The sequence below is a fragment of the Phocoena phocoena genome, chromosome 1 (assembly GCF_963924675.1).
Source record: "Phocoena phocoena chromosome 1, mPhoPho1.1, whole genome shotgun sequence".
NCBI classification, from domain to species: Eukaryota; Metazoa; Chordata; class Mammalia; order Artiodactyla; family Phocoenidae; genus Phocoena; species Phocoena phocoena.
In genome coordinates, this window is record NC_089219.1 from 32,990,597 (window position 1) to 33,007,443 (window position 16,847).

Consider the following 16,847-nt stretch of genomic DNA (forward strand, 5'->3'; position numbering starts at 1 on the left):
AGAAAAAAGTTTAGTGGTCACTGGGTATATTTATTTCTTATAGTTGTACATACTGTGAGAGCAAGCTTCTTATCAGTGCTAGTCCCAAAAATCTTTGGTTTCAGTCCATGAGATAGTCTCAAAAATTACTGCTTTCAGAACATATTCCCTTTACTCCAAGATCTTGGATGGAGATAGAAGCAGCCAGAGCTCTCTTCAGAGCTCAGTGTTCTGTTGAATCTTTTTCTTGGTTGGTGGGACCAGATGGGGTAGGATGCTGCCTAGACTTCAGGTCTACTCTGCCTTCCTTCTGCAAGACAGAACAGCTACATACTTCCAGCTTACAGAAGTCTGAGGTGTACAAGGAGACACGTTCTAAGAATTTTTATATTTTTGGACTTGTCTAGAGGGAGAGCCTGCATGGCTACTGATCATTGACATCCCCAAGGATTTAAGTTAAGAGCATTCCTAGTCATTTCCATCTTGAATTCTTTATTTGGAACTAGTACATTCATTCTAAATTTAATAGTTTAAAGGGCTTTAAAAATTATTTTATGCTTATAAAAGAGATGGAAGAAGATTTCTTACTGCATTTGTTTCCATGCATCTGATGCAGGACTCTTAGGACACGTGTTAAAAATAAAGTAAGGGGCTTGCCTGGTGGCGCAGTGGTTGAGAGTCCGCCTGCTGATGCAGGGGATGTGGGTTCGTGCCCCAGTCTGGGAAGATCCCACATGCCGCGGAGCGGCTGGGCCCCGTGAGCCATGGCCGCTGAGCCTGCGCGTCCGGAGCCTGTGCTCCGCAACGGGAGAGGCCACAACAGTGAGAGGCCCGCGTATCACACACACAAAAATAATAATAATAATAAAGTAAGTAGTCTAAATTAGAGAGAGAAAGAAGCAAATTGGGTTACTTGTTACAATACGTGAGGGAGATTTGTGTTTGGGCTTGGTACTGTGTTTGAGACTATTCAGGCCAGGAGTAGATGTCTTGTCTAGCTCTGAGCAGTGATTTTGATATGCCATCTGGCATTTATATGATGCTTGGTATTTTTCAAGGCCTTCTAACGTGTCTTTCCCATTTGTGTGCTGCAGCTGCCCTGTGAGGTGAAAGAGGCCTCAAGAAGTTACGGGACAAGTCAGTAGCCAGAGAGCAAGAACCTCCAGGTCCGATACATTTTATTTATGTATTTACCCTGTACTTTACTGCCCCCCACTGTTTGCTGCTGAGTATTCATAGGTGCTACTGACTGTCCTAGAGACAAGCAAGAGGGAGGATAAAACAGAAAAGAGAGTGATGGAGCAAGGAGAGAGACAACAGAGAAATAAGAGAAGGATGTTTGTATGATAGGAGATAGCAGTGCCATTAGCATCTTCTGTGATTGCCACAGAGATTTTGTGAGCAAGTGGATAAAAATGATCTTCTGGGTTAAGGATTTGAGTCAGTGATCCAAGCCGAGACTGCTCATCTCCCTGGACGGTTTGAATATACACATACCTTAAAGTAACAAAAAGTGAGAATGAACGATCTGTACTAAATCAAGAACAGAATTTTAGAGCTTTTGTATTTCCAGCTGCACTATTTACTATATTGTGACCTTGAGCAGGTGACGTAAGATACCCAATCCTCGGCTTTCTTATCTGTAAAATTGGAATGATACTGATATCTTTGGCACTGAGCTGAGTGAAGATCAATTGAGGGTAAAACTCTAAAGCTTTTAAGTTGGCACCTTTGAAACATTCTTCAGAATCACACTTTTCACCTCTCCTGGGCGTACATTAACACAGGATCCTGCTAGAAGCTGGGCAAAAGATTGTTCTTAGAGTTTCTGAGTCTCAGAGGGGATCCAGTAAGCAAAATGGCTCTTTGTTTTAGATTACGTTTTAGCTCAGACTTACAGGCACTATTCTTTCTCCAGCTCATGTTAGAATTCTCTTTGAGGCTCAGGGTCTGAAAACCCAGTTACGTACTTGTCATTCTTCCTTCAAGAATTTATTTACTTTCATTAGGTTGGAGTGTCAGAGAGATTAACAAATATTTCTGTGGGGTAGAGAGGGCTGGCCTAGTTTACTCCTAATGGAGGTTGAACAGGTGAGGAAGCAATGTAACAGCTGTGTGATCTAGGGCAAGCTTTTCAAACCTCTGACACTCAGTTTCCCCATCATTATATTATCAGATCCTTTTTTTTTTTTTTCTAAAGGGCCAGATAATATTTTCAGCTTGTGGGTCATACAGTTTCTGTTCTAGCACTTCAACTCTACTGTTGTAGCGTGGAAACAGCCATAGACAATGTAAGTGAATGGGGGCTGCAGTCTTCCAGGAAAACTGAATTTACAAAAACAGGCTGCACGCCAGATTTGGCCTGTGGGCTGTAGTTTGTGGACCCTTGCTTTAGAATACTTCACTAAAATATTTGGTCTTTTTTCTCCATCATACAAAATACTGATAGTGTTTTGTTGCTGTCATATATGCCAGTGTATAGACATACATGTCATGTAAGCTGAATGTCAGTAAAGGCATGAGGAAGAAACTATGTGAAGTAAGATGTTCACATACCATTCCTATTCCACAGGAACAGGTTTTTAAATGTTCTGGTCACGCCTTCCTGTTAAGTTTCATTGCTTATACCAGTTGCTCTGCCTTCCTTTTTTTCCCAGATACACTATAACTATATTATGATCTAGCCCTTGTTTGAAAGATTATGTTGTAGTAGACAGCAAGGAGAAACATGTTTTGTTTTTGAAGGAAGAGTATCTCTGCTGCCAATTTGAAAATGTATCTTTGTGAGCAGATCTTTAGGGAGAGTAGTATGCAGGCACTTCCAACCCATAGTCTTTTGGAAAGCATGATTTCTCCTGTAGGCAGTTTGAAAAGGGGCTTCATACATAACCTTTTGGAGCTTAAGACAGACACACCCTCAGACACTGAACTTGGCATTGTTTGGGATTGGGGCAAGGGATCTACATTATTCATTCTTAGAGTAGTGGGATACTGTGTAATAACCTGCCAGTAAGTATGACCATCTGGAACCCAGTTATGTTTAGAATTTAAGTAGTAAGGTTTCTGGCACTAGGCTTAGTGCTTTCTTGCTTCAGTAGAAACCTTAGATGAGCTTAAATAAAGACTGTTGAGGGACTTCCCTGGCAGTCCAGCAGTTGAGACTCAAGTGCTTCCACTGCAGGGGGCACAGGTTCAATCCCTGGTTGAGGAACTAAGATCCCGCATGCCATGTGGCACGGCCAAAAAGTTTAAAAAAAGAAAAGAAAGGACTGTTGAACTCTCTTTTCTCTCTAGTCACCCTGCCTTCCCTTGTATTCATTCATTTATTACATCTTCAAGCAGTGAAATGTAGGCTTTCCATACCAGACCACCCCTTCGGCCTTTGGAGTATGTGTTCGGTACACATTGCTTCTGGAATGGCTTAGTGAAGTGACTGGCCCAAGGCCACCAGCTTGTAGGCAGCAGGCCAGTTCACAAACATAGGTCTTTTTATTTCCAGAACATTGTTATTTTTCTCCTGAAATTGTCAATGTAAGGTTGGTTTTATTGTGGAGAACATATGCCTCCTTAAGGCTTGAAATGCTTTTTAGCCATTGTGATTGATAATGGTCCTTATGTCCATCTATATAAACATGAGAACCAGCTTGATGTTGGTGGAATTGTTTTGTTTTAAATTTATTTATTTATTTTTGGCTGCGTTGGGTCATTGTTGCTGCGCGCGGGCTTTCTCTAGTTGCATGGAGCGGGGGCTGCGCTTCTTTGCGGTGCGTGGGCTTCTCGTTGCGGTGGCTTCTTGTTGTGGAGCACGGGCTCTAGGCGTGTGGGCTTCAGTAGTTGTGGCACGTGGGCTCTAGAGCGCAGGCTCAGTAGTTGTGGCACGTGGGCTCTAGAGCGCAGGCTCAGTAGTTGTGGCACACGGGCTTAGTTGCTCCGCAGCATGTGGGATCTTCCTGGACTAGGGATCAAACCCGTGTCCCCTGCATTGTCAGGTGGATTCTTAACCACTGAGCCACCAGGGAAGTCCGGAGGAATTGTTTCAGAAATTTTAGTTCTCAAATTTAGTTTTCACTTTTCTTTGTAGTTTGGAAGAATATCTAAAATAACAAGCACAAGTTAGCTTAAATCTTACCCCCTTTCTTCTTATTCATTCATATTAATATTCTTTCTTGATCTTTCATTCCCCATTTGAAATATAACATCCCAACAGTTTTAGCCAATTCAAATAAAGAAGCCTGGAACTAACATTAATAAATACCTGAGCAGTACTGGAACATAAAATGCAGGTGATAGTGCCGCTAATTGGGCAAAATAAAAAGCATGTCATCTAATGACAGGAAAACATGATCAAAACGCAAGTCAAAAAGGCAAGTGAAGAAGTTAATTTGCTTTGAACATAGGGAGGTGCTTGATATATGTTAAGTTGGAGACACATAGGAATGTTTGGGGACATTCTCAGCCTGAAAGGCCTAAAGGCTGCAAGTTGGGATTGGGGTGGTGGTGCATTAAGGTGAAAGATGGTACCAGTGTTTAGATTTGTTTTTCCGTCACAACTGGGCCAAGAGATATTTGCTTGCATTTGACAATGAGAGCATTATTTTTAGGTAAAATTTGACTGCCTGGGATGGGGCAGCTCTAGTGTTTTAATAGGAAGCAGCAATGGGCAAGGATTGGACTTCATTTTAGGGGAAATTTCTGTGGTCCTTTTTCCTTGAATAGTTGTTGTGATGATAGGGATTTAGGTATTATCTCCCAACAATATCTATTTGGTTTTAGTTGTTTTCAGAGAGCTGTGTTGTGGGTTTAGGCATATTATAATGAAAAGGATTTTTGTAGAGAGAGTGAGGTACATGCCAAGAAATAGAGAGCCAAAACCTAAAGGTGCAGAGTTTTAGAAACTAGGGAATATTGTAGTAAAACCTTATGTTTCTTTGTATTTTATGAGGTTGGTCATTTTGATACATCCTCTTCCATGTCTAGCATATTACTAAGGGAGGATTTGGTGAGAATGGTAACTGGTCGAAAGAAAGAGCTTAAAAGACTTCCAAGGGAATCTTAAAGGAGGAGCACTCTGCTTCTGGGATATTTTGAAAACTCCTTAGGTCTCTTTCTTCAAGAATGATAAAGAGTAACCAGATATTAGAATGACAGATTGTCTACCCCTGAGTGATATGATTGAATCATCCCAATTTGATTGAATCATCCCATTTCCTCCATGATTTTCTCCTTATCCTCCTGGCAATGGCCAAACACAGGTCTCCCCCCTGCCCCTTCTTCTCCTACTTAACTATTGTCATTAATTTTTCAAACTTTGCTCATCTGTCCTGGTCACCTTTCTGAGAAGATTCTGACTTTCAAAAGGTTTACGCTTGGGAATGGTATGCACCCATGTTTCTAGCCTTGCAGTCTGCCTTGCAACTTCCAGGACGTGTGTGCGTGTGTGTGTGGTGTGTGTGTGTGTGTCCCCTTCCTATCATGTCCTTTTATCTTTTTAAAAAATATATATATATTTATTTGGCTGAGCCGGGTCTTAGTTGTGGCATGCGGAATCTAGTTCCCTGACCAGGGACCAAATCCAGGCCCCCTGCATGGGGAGCGCAGAGACTTAACCACTGGACCACCAGGGAAGTCCCATGCCCTTTTATCTTAAATTCACTTCGGCAAGTCATGTGGATTTCTGATTGTAGTCCTACTTATACTTTCAAGGCCCAGAGAGAACCTCGTTTATTTTGAAACTCCTAGGATAGTTTGCAGTCCCAATAAATCTTATTTCAGGGCCAGGCTTTCCAAGAGGCCTCTTTTTTCTCAGAAAGGCCATATGCAACAACTCTCTTGCTCCTTCATTCAGAAGTAATTATTTATCAGGCTTTGAGCTAGGTTCTGTGAGGGAATCCAGAGATAAATCATACTCAGGTCCTACCCACAAGCTTATAAATCAGAAGGGGAAATATGGTAAGAAATACATAAATAATGATCATACAAGGTAATGTGGTGAGGGCAGGAAGAAGTACAGATTAAGGGCTCTGAAGGTTTACAGGAAGGAGTGATCACTTGGAGTTATTTAGAGAACACTTGTGGAGAGACAGCAGTTGATTTGAGCATTGCAGAAGTGGCCTTTTCTTGGTGGACTTTGATTCTTCCCATTTTAGTTTTGGAAAGCAAACTGTTTTTGAAACCAGATAAATTAAGAGATAATGGGAGTTGAGATTTCTTATAGCAACAAACATTCAATATTTCATCTGGTCCTTAAGTCTTTATTAAATAGTTAAATAGGCAGTCTTATTCAAGTGTTTATAATCTAATTAATGAACATGAGTAATAAATCTAATATTAATTATGAACTAAATCTGGGAAATTCTATTATGCATTTTTCATGAGTCATCTAAGCTAATGTGGCTTGGTCTTACTATATATAAATAGCTTTATCTCATGATAGTGATAGCAATTTAACATGGAATAAAAAGGATCCTGGAATATAAATCTCTTTCTTACTTTTAAATGCATAACCTTTCTTATCACTCTAGAAGATGAACCTGGCATATTTGCCGTGGGTTGTAGATGTTGTAAGTAGGCTACTTCTGTAGCAAAATCCATTCAGTTGCAATTTATGTATTAATTATTAAAATAAGTGATAAAATTAACTAAGGTTACTTTATATTTTTTAACTTGTTGGGTGTTTGGTGAGCAAAATTTGTTTATGATTAGGTTTTATTATTTTAATGTTAAGTTTTGCCACAGTCAGAAAATATTGAGAACACCAACTTGTTTTCATAAGATCTGTTGCGTGAGATTTGATCTAATTTTTAAAGCCCCATGTGAAGACTGGATCTGCTTTGGGGAAAGCCTTTTGAATAAAAATACTCACTTTCTAGGAATTTATAGTAACAATTTATGTTCTTCCAAGAGATTTTTAAGATTTATTTATTATTTATTTATTATTTATTTTATTTTTGGCTGTGTCGGGTCTTAGTTGCAGCACGCAGGATCTTTGTTGAAGCATGCGGTATCTTTCGTCTTGGTGCCCAGGCTTCTCTCTAATTGTGGCGTGCGGATTTTGTCTTCTCGAGTTGTGGCACGCAGGCTCCAGGGTGTGTGGGCTCTGCAGTTGTGGCGCGTGAGCTCTGTAGTTTGCTGCACGCAGGCTCTAGTTGAGGTGCGTGAGCTCAGTATTTGTGGCGCACGGGCTTAGTTGCCCCGCAGCATGTGGCATCTTAGTTCCCTGACCAGGGATTGAACCTGCATCCTCTGCATTGTAAGGCGGATTCTTTATCACTGGACCACCAGGGAAGTCCCCCAAGAGATATTAAGATAATTAGCTACAAATCATCTCTGGGCAGAGATGCTAGAAAACATGCTCCAAACCATTTTCTCTTTTTCCTCATGAGAGGATCTTCTGTCCCTGATGGAAGTATAGTACCTTTGTTTTTTTGGAGTCAGGAATTTATGAAAAGAGGTTTCTCAATGGAAAAAGCATAAAAGTTGTAACTCTAAATCGAAAGCTGAAATGATCCTTTGTTCGTAAATTCAACTTAGAGTAAAGAACAGTGAGAGCTGGATGGATGGATGGAAAAGAATGCCTTACCAGTGAGCCAGTTTCTTAGAAGTATAGCGGGAGGAGCTCATGTTTAAGCTAAATGACTCCTTAGGGTGGGAGTGAGGGAGCTGGGCAGAGCTTGAAGTAGGGCTGTAAGCATCTTTTAGAGGAGGTGGCCTGGGTGGTTCTTAATGCCTTTTTCCCCCCAGTTTTAAACTTCTGTGATGCAGTAAAATGTAAAGGACATTATTACTGACTTGAATTTTTTTTGCCATTATCCATTTATGATTTTCTAATTCAGACAGGTCTCTCAAGTTAAACACTTAACCTTTAATACATTTATCAGTTCCAGATAATTTGTTAACTTCTGTTCTGTAGCCAACCCCCACTCTGACAGTGTGGCTCTGAGCCAGCCAAAGATTCATTCATAATCTATTGACTGCACAGATGTTTGGGAACTGATTGCGCCAGCACATCCTTAGTTGGGGCAATTCAAGATTTAAAAGCAGACTGTGCACAGATGGTTTTAAAGATGCTTCTTGAATTGTGTACCTTGGTAATGTTTGTGGGAAGAGATCAGAGGACAATCAAAACTGGTTACCAACTTTCTAAATCTCACGGGCCTTTGCACTCAAACTAAACCTACTCATCATTAGCAAGTTATACAGAGATACACTGGCAATTGTGCATCTTCCTCCTTTGACCATAGCAGTTTTCATGGCAGATTCTGCTAAGATCAGGCATGTACAGGGGTCCCTACAATGAAAGGTTAGATTCTTTTTAAAGTTTTTTTGATAATTATTTTCATTTCTAGAAAGCTTTTATTTGCCCCATTTAAAAAGGTTAGAGTCTCACTCTCATCATTGTCATGAGTACCTCGTAGGAATCTATTAATAAAAGTAAATAAATTTCTGTAGATTACCTTGGTTTCTTTGTTCTCAGTACATCTAAGAGAATAGTGTATATAGGCCATGTGCATATGGTGATAAGTGAAAATGTCATGGGAGCTGAGTTGAGAGGATCTTACTTGGTTGTTTAGGACTCAAAATTTTATCTAGTCATTTCCAACCGTGATTCAACATTCTTCACTTTAATTCCCTCCAGAAACTCCAAGATCATATTGCTTCCTAACACTTAGAGTTCCTGTTGATGTATGGAGCTGCTTGTAGGCCTCCAGCACCAGAAATTGGCTCCAAACCTTTTCCCATTACATCATCAGCCACTAATGTCATTACACCAGAGTGAAATCTGCTTTGAAGATTGTACTCTTGTTTTCCTTTCATTTCTTTCCTCTCATCATTTCCTTTAGAAGAAAAAGGGGGGGAAAAAATTAGAGACCTTTAGGACAGTCCCAGGCAAACATTTAAGAGTGAATCGAACATCCTCACAGTCTACACCTAGATTTATCAGCCTTCATTCCATTCTGCTGATGGAGAACGATGTGCCCAGCACGCATCCACATGAAGCCTGGAAAGTAGCAGTTTGGTCATGTGACCCCTGGCTTTGGTGCGTTTCTTTCAGCCCTTCAGAATTAGTTCTTAATGACTTACATAGCTGTCCACCAGCATCCTGTCACTGGCCCGTCAAACCTTTTCAGATAGTTTCCCAGAATAGAAATTCTTAGGACGTCGCTAAGTGTCTTGCTCTTTGTGTTCAATTAAACTGTTTCTTGGGTGTAAGTTTTTGTCAGATAAGCATTTAAGCCATCTGGAGTTTTTTACTTCCCCCCTGTAAATCTTTTAAGACATTACAATGTTATCTGTATTTATAGCTGATGTGGAGATCCTTATTCATCTTCCCTCCCCCATCACAAAGCAACTGACGGCAAGTTCTTACTCTCTTTTCTCTGTCCTAAATTTAATTCTTCAATGTTTTTCAACCATCTTTAAAGCTTCCAGTTGGTGGTGTGCTTTGTTTGGCTTTGTGCCTGACAGCATGGTTCAGGTAAGGAAAGAACGGGGAAGTGATTTCCGTTCGGAGACTTTGTGCCATCCACTCAATTACTGGCCTAGACTTTAGTGTTTTTGTGTCCTTTGAGGCAGATTAGCTTGAGATTAGAAAGAATAATAATCATCAGTAGCCCCAAAGAAGTGGAACCACAGTGTCTAAAACAAAAGAATAAACTTGGCTCTTATTTTTTAAGACTTTGGGTTTACATTTCTGTACAGTATTAATCACTGGGGACCCGTAATGTATGTGCTGCAGGCTGTGGCATGGAGTGTGAGAAGCCACATAGAACTTGAAAAACATTGGAGAGAATGGCATTGAAAATTATGGACCAGACTAGGACAACCAAGTGCCTTTTTTTCTTTCCCCTCCGCAAAATAAGACATTAAAAGTCCTTGATTCACATTAGGATTTGAGTTTGGATTGCTAGCAATTTTAGATTTTCTGCTTGGAGCTCCTTGTTAGTCTCTGCGGTATGAGCTGGATAGAAGGGAAAACTTTCCTCCTTATTTTTGGCTAAGACTTAAGCTGGTGTGAAAAACCCCTTCAGCACAATTTTGTATACTTTCTCAGGCTGAGAAATTGAATGAATTAGTGAAAACATCCACAAGGAAAGCTATAAATAAGCTGGACAGAAAGTCTGACTTTATTATTTCTAATGTATCTCATGTATGTGTTTGTTTTTAGTTGTCAAAATGTCCACAGAAGGAGGATTTGGTGGTGCTAGCAGCAGTGATGCCCAGCAAAGCCTACAGTCCTTCTGGCCTCGTGTCATGGAAGAAATCCGGAATTTAACAGTGGTAAGGAAGAATGAGAAACTTTTAAAGAGTGTAAAAGCTTTGAGATGAATAACCAAAACTTAGACTAAAGTGTTTTTAATCTCAAGCATATTTCTAAAAATATAGTTCATTTCTGACCTTTGGATAGGAAAATGAAAATATAATTTACCTTAGGTGAGGTAACTACAAGGGTTTTTTTATATCTTAGTGGCTCTCTTTAGGCATGTGGTTGTATAGTGGATGCTTTGACTTGGAGATACTTTAATGTGAGGCAGATCTTTTAGAGAATGCAGAAAAGCAGAGCTTACTTTCCTCCAGTAGCTGTAGGTCATTTCTTAAGCCTGATTTAGTGGCCCTGCCAAATTTCTAGGACCTGGTGAAAACTTGGGCAGTTTATTCAACAACAAATCTATTGTAAGCAGGCACTCTTTCCAGGTGTCAAAAGATACACTTAGATTGGGGTTACTTAACAGCCTTACTGACATTTTGGGCCAGATAATTCTTTGTTTTGAGGGGCTCTTCTGTGCATTGTACGGTGTTTAGCAGCATCTCTGGCCTTTAATCAGTAGATGCCAGCCAGTAGCACTCCCCTTTCAGTTGTGACAACCAAAAATTTTGCTAGACATTGGCAAATGTTCCCTGGGGGCCGAAATCATCCCCTGTTGAGAACCTCTGACATAGAAGAATCAAATAAAACCCTGGCTCTTGAGGGGCTTACAATGTAGTAATTACAACCGGAGTCATTTATTTGATAAGTATTTATTAAACAGTTACTGAGTCAGGCACAGTGATGAATCTGAAGCAATAAAAGTCAGAGTATGGTGTCATATCCTTAATGAAGAATGTTCCATTTGGTGTCATTTCAGCAAATGCTGAAGGAGCTCTCTGTGTTAGATGTGTCATTCCTGCCCTGAAGGTATCAATATTAGCATCCTGGCAGAGCAAACACTGGATTCCTTCTTGATGTAGAACTCATGTTGCAATTTCTTAGAGCTTTGGTCCTTAACCTCTAACATAACGTAGTCAGTTTATTTGTTCACTTGACGAATACTTATGCACCTACTTGGCTATGCTAGTTACTGTGGATCCAATTGTGAACCGGACAGACGGAATCATTGCACTCACAGAACATGTATTCTGGTGGGAGTGACAGACTATAAACAGGTAATGAATGAATAAAATAAACAAAATAACTTACTGTGATAAACGCCCTCTTGACTTCAGGGGTAGAGAAACTAATTTATATTCTGAATGTACCTGTGGGTCACGTTTGTGGGTATGGGGGATTTTCAGCAGTTGAACTTGGCTTGAGCTTTCTCGGAGTGGCCTGTGCTCACAGGTGGATTTCCACTGAAAAATCATTCTTTCTCTTCTGCAGTCTAAAGGTAGTAGTTATCTGTACTATCTTAGATATAAAACAGAAGGAAGGAAAAAAAATGAAATTATAAAGTCAAAAGTGGGGTATTTTGTGCATGTTTTGAGGGGATAATCTCATGGTTACGCTTATCAGGTTTTAGTGCTGGGATCAGCCTGGTGTAAAACTAGTGCCCTCCTGGGGTATGGTGGGACTAGGCCAGTGCAGCAAGTCTGTCCTCCAGCTTGAACGCCGAAAAAATCCAGGATCAGGCGAGGGGTCACATAAACTGTGGAAGTTCAAATTCAGCACCTAGCTTTTCTGTATTTTGTTGGACTTTGACTTTTTTTTTTAATTGTGGTAAAAGGACACAATGAAATTTACCATCTTAACCATTTTAAAATGTACAGTTCAGTAGTGTATTTACATTGTTGTGAAACAGATATCCAGGACTTTTTAATCTTACAGAACTGAAACTTTATACCCATAAAACCACCACCACCCGCTTTTCCCTCTCCCCAGACCTTGGTAATCACCATTCTACTTTCTGTTTCTCTGAGCACTCTAAGTACCTCACATAAGTGGACCCATACAGTATTTGTCTTTTTGTGCCTGGCTTATTTCGCTTAGCATAATGTTTTCAAGGTTCATCCATGTTGTAGCATGTGACAGGATTTCTTTCCTTATTCAGGCTGAATAATATTTCCTGTGTATGTGTACATACCACACTTTGTTTATCCATTCATCTGTCAGTGGGCATTTGGGTTGCTTTCATTTCTTGCCTATAGTGAATAATGCTGCAGTGAACAGGAATGTGGGCTTTGATTTTTATCCTACTTGGTTTAATTTTCAAGTTTGACATCAGAGCAGATGGTGGTGTTGACCAACTTTTTGTCACTAGACAGCTAGTCCTTCAGAGGTTAAAAATGGATTTGGGACTTCCCTGGTGGCGCAGTGGTTAAGAATCCACCTGCCAATGCAGGGGACATGGGTTCGATCCCTGGTCCGGGAAGATCCCACATGCCGCGGAGCAGCTAAGCCTGTGCGCCACAACTAGAGCCTGCGCTCTAGAGCCCGCAAGCCACAGCTACTGAAGCCTGTGCACTTAGAGCCCATGCTCTGCAACAAGTGAAGCCAACCGCAATGAAAAGCCCATGCACCACAATGAAGAGTAGCTCCTCCACCACTCGCCACAACTAGAGAAAGCCCGCGTACAGCAATGAAGATCCAATGCAGCCAAAAATAAATAAATAAGTAAATAAATTTATTTTTTTAAAAAGTGGGTTACTTTGAGGGATTCACTTGTAGTTCAAGTTTTATGAGTAAGGAGAAAGAAGCTCAAGGAGGAAAGTCTTCTTTAATCTTCTATTGATGGCTAACTAAAAATTTCCTCCTGTGTACCCCTGAGAAAAGACTCCTAGACTGCTACCATCGTATCTCTTACATCAGATGCTTAGAATGATGTTCGGCATAAAATAGGTGCACGTTAAATATTTGAATGAATCAGATTCCTCTGCTTCAGAGTTAGTGTGAAGCAACATAGTGCCAAGTTTGAGTGAGAATGCAATCCAATAAAGTCCCTTTGTAAAACTTTTATTTTCCCTCTGCCTATGGCACACGAAGAAGGCATCTGCTTCTCTGACTGCACTTCTGCCTGTGTAACATGGCTGACGTTTTAGTGTTTAGTCTGTGCCTTTCCAGAACTCAGCAGCACTTACAACCAGACTTCCTCAGATATATCAGAGCCTCTTAGGTTGACATCTCAAAGTGTCTACCAGATTTTTTTAAAAATCCATATGTTCAAACCATCCAAACGTAAATAAAACTTATGAGAATACTCATAGGTGTTGTGGTCTCTCTGTGACTGGGACAAAGATGTTCCAAAAACAAGTAATTGAAGTTTGCTAGATGATATAATTCGTGATGTATTGGAGACATTGGCCCCAGTCGTTTTGGTCTGTGTTCTGCAAAAGCAATTTGTCTTTCATCTCAGCTTGGCCATCAGGCTCTCCTCATTCTTGAAAGCTCTGCATTGTCCATAAACCCAGATGGTGTTCAGCTGGAATTGAAGTTGGTTAAAAATCATACCAAAATGATCGTACACCAGGATGATTGTGTAAAATACTGTAGCAGAACTCTGGGAACAGTAATTAATAGACTTCTTGGCATTGAATTTTACCCTTCTAGACCTCTTCGAAAGGGGGGAAGAAGAAGCTCACTTTTGTCTTTTGGGGGGCAGATGGGGAGGCAGTAACGCTGAATCTTAAAGAAAAATCTGATCCTCCTTTAAGCTCCTTCCGTACATCCCATTTAGCCTTCAGTTAGCTGTAATTTAATGCTTAGGTCACTTTCTTTTAATCGCCAATTATATCTTTTCATTCTTCAATGCCTCCAGATTGGAAGATGACATTTCCACCCTTACAATCAAATCAGATAACCATTTAAATAAGAACTTGGAGGTAAAGGTTGGTGGACTGTTAAAAAATAGGTCCTGTGCTGTTTGAGCTCTTCCTGTAGAGCAGTGCTTCTCAGAATTTATTATCTATATGTGAACAACATAAGGGTCATGTTGAAATACAGATTTTGATTTAGGAGGTTTGGATTGGAGCCTGAGATTCTACATTTCTTTTGAGTTCCCAGATGATGCCATTGCTGGTCTAGGGACCTCACATGGAGCAACAAGGCTTTAAAGCAGTGGTCCTTAACCCCTCACTGTGGATTACAGCCACCAGGGTAGTTTTCAAAAAATGTGATGCCAGGACTCCACTCCCTAGAGTTCCTGATTCACTTAGTCTGGGGTAAAGCGCAGACATCTTGTTTTTCAAAAGCTCCCCCAGTTGATTCTGACATGTTGCCAAGGTTGAGAATCACTGCTTTCGAGAGGATAGAATCTTGACTTTGCCAGAGTGAGTGCCTGACTAGGTAGGCCTGCAAAAGATTTCTCATCATTGTTTGAGACTGTGGATGTTCTTTAGTGCAGCCTGAGACCCACTGACTTCTCTTTGGCTTTCAGCTCTCATTGAGTGAATTCAGACTTCTTGAAATTCAGCAATTTGAGTTGGCAGCGTTTTTTTTTTTTTTTTTTTTTTTTGTGGTACGCGGGCCTCTCACTGTTGTGGCCGCTCCCGTTGCGGAGCACAGGCTCCGGATGCGCAGGCTCAGCAGCCATGGCTCACGGGCCCAGCCGCTCCGCGGCATGTGGGATCTTCCCGGACCGGGGAACGAACCCACGTCCCCTGCATCGGCAGGCGGACTCTCAACCACTGCGCCACCAGGAAGCCCCGTTGGCAGCATTTTTAAGTGTAGCTCTTTGGTTGTGGTCAAGAGCACGAGAATGTTCTGAGAGAATCTGCTCTTCTACCATGCTGACGTCACTTCCAAGAGTAAAATGTGTTAGTTGTTCTTCCACTTGGATTAGCATCGGGAGAAGAAGTTTAATGTTACTCATGTCAGTTGCATGGTTTCCAATGACAAGGGGAGCATTGACTTGAAAGCCAATTTACTGATAGTGAAGGGGCTCCCCTCTCCAATAAGCTTGTTGTAAACCCTTACATGTGACTGGAAAGCTAGGCTGAGATTATAGAAAACTGGGCTGTTGTCAGCGATAATGAGCCACACACACACATCTGAAGATCCTTTAAGATCTCAAGGTTTGGGGATCATGAGAAAGTTTCTCACAAAAGAAAAGGTTGGTGGGGCTTAGAGCAGAGCTTTTTGTAAATTTCTGCCTCATTTTACACATCATCAAGGTGGGGATGATATCCTTGACCTTTTCTTGTTTTTTCTTTTAATTAAAGAATAGTCTCATAGAAATTCTAAAAGTAATATTTTATTCTTTCAAGTTAGGGAAGGAGGTCTTTTTATTAGCTTTGGGCTTTAGTTAAGTAATCTTAGAACAGCCTTGTGGGAATTATATTAAATAACCAAGCCAAATGAGAGCACACTTGCAAGAGACCTAAATCTTGTGGTCATAATCTTTTTCTTTATGTATCATCCTGGGAGGCCTTCCAAAGGAATTATCATCCCTAGTATTCTCTTTGGCATTTCTGTTTAACATCACCATTTTGTGTGATATGCCACACAAGAAAGAAGACCAGTGATTGATTTCTGTAGTTAAATGTTTTTTTAAAAATCCCTTTAGAATCTGGCCCCAATCCAGCGTTCCCTTTCCTACTGTTCCCCTCTGTACTAAGGTCATACATCGAAAACTTAAATAGGCCAGGTTTTTTGTCTCTGTGCTTCTGTGCATGCTGTTTCTTCTGTCTGAATAACATACTTTTCCAGCAAGCAGATTTGCAGTATCCCTAGATATAATTGAGATTCAGCCCCTCTGTGGAACATTTGCCAGTTCCTCTCGCTCACTCCAGCGCCCCACACCTCCCATTGCCAGCTGGTCATTTCTTTTCCGTGTGGGATTTTACACCCCCATTCTAGTATAGGATAGGGGATTATAATGTTCTTATGTGATAGTCTCTAACAATTAAACTATTTGGCTATTCAAAGGTAAGAATATATTCGCATCTTCCGCATAGTAGTAGGTATCATACATTTGCTGTTAGTTGAGTTGCATGAAGTAATAAATGAAAGAGGAGGAGAAAAAATAAGAATAGTATGTGTCCTGCTGTCTCCTTTTGGTGAAACTTTAATAAACTGGACTTCTAAGCCTCTACCACTCCAGGGTTAGGTTTTTAGAGGCTTATGGAAAATGCTGATACCTAATTTGGAAAAGGAAAAGATGAAAAATTAGTGTTGGAAATTTGCAGAGGTGAGTGGTAGCCAAGCAGCTTGTTGGGTTTGGGTGGAGTAATTAGACGTCTTGGGACTTCCCTGGCGGTGCAGTGGTTAGGACTCCATGCTTCCACTGCAGGGGGCATGGGTTCAATCCCTGGTCGGGGAACTAAGATCCTGCATGCCGCCCGGCATGGCCAAATAAATAAATTAAGTAAGTAAGTAAGTAAGATGTCTCGGTGTACATTTTATCCTAATAGTTGCTCTTCTGTATTCATAAAATAGAGTCTGGAAAGGCTGGTGATGTTTTTCCAAAATGCCCCACTGCCTTCTTTGATGTATAGTTGAGGTTTTCTGTTGGTCTTGGAAAAGAAAGTTCACTGATGCATGTTAATTATACCAGATCTCAAATAAGAGCTGCTTCCTCCGTAATGTGATGATGTAAATTCCCAGGTGAGCATATTGAGTCACATTTCAGACCACTTATAGAATCAATCATTTGACACCTAGTCCCAGTAGGGATTTTGCT

The 16,847-nt window shown here is 40.7% G+C and overlaps 1 protein-coding gene across 8 annotated transcripts in view; it reads left to right on the forward strand.

Moving 5' to 3' along the window:
• Positions 1-16,847, forward strand: part of NFYC (nuclear transcription factor Y subunit gamma) — a 63,554-nt gene that overhangs the window by 23,130 nt on the left and 23,577 nt on the right. For 5 of the 8 annotated variants that reach the window (XM_065898284.1, XM_065898299.1, XM_065898292.1 and 2 more), the window contains exon 1: positions 10,153-10,257. In XM_065898284.1, the coding sequence (XP_065754356.1) occupies positions 10,153-10,257 (105 nt within the window). Of the gene's footprint in view, positions 1-10,144; positions 10,258-16,847 lie in introns of those variants that run through there. The other 3 variants (XM_065898306.1, XM_065898318.1, XM_065898311.1) reach the window with 1 other exon arrangement.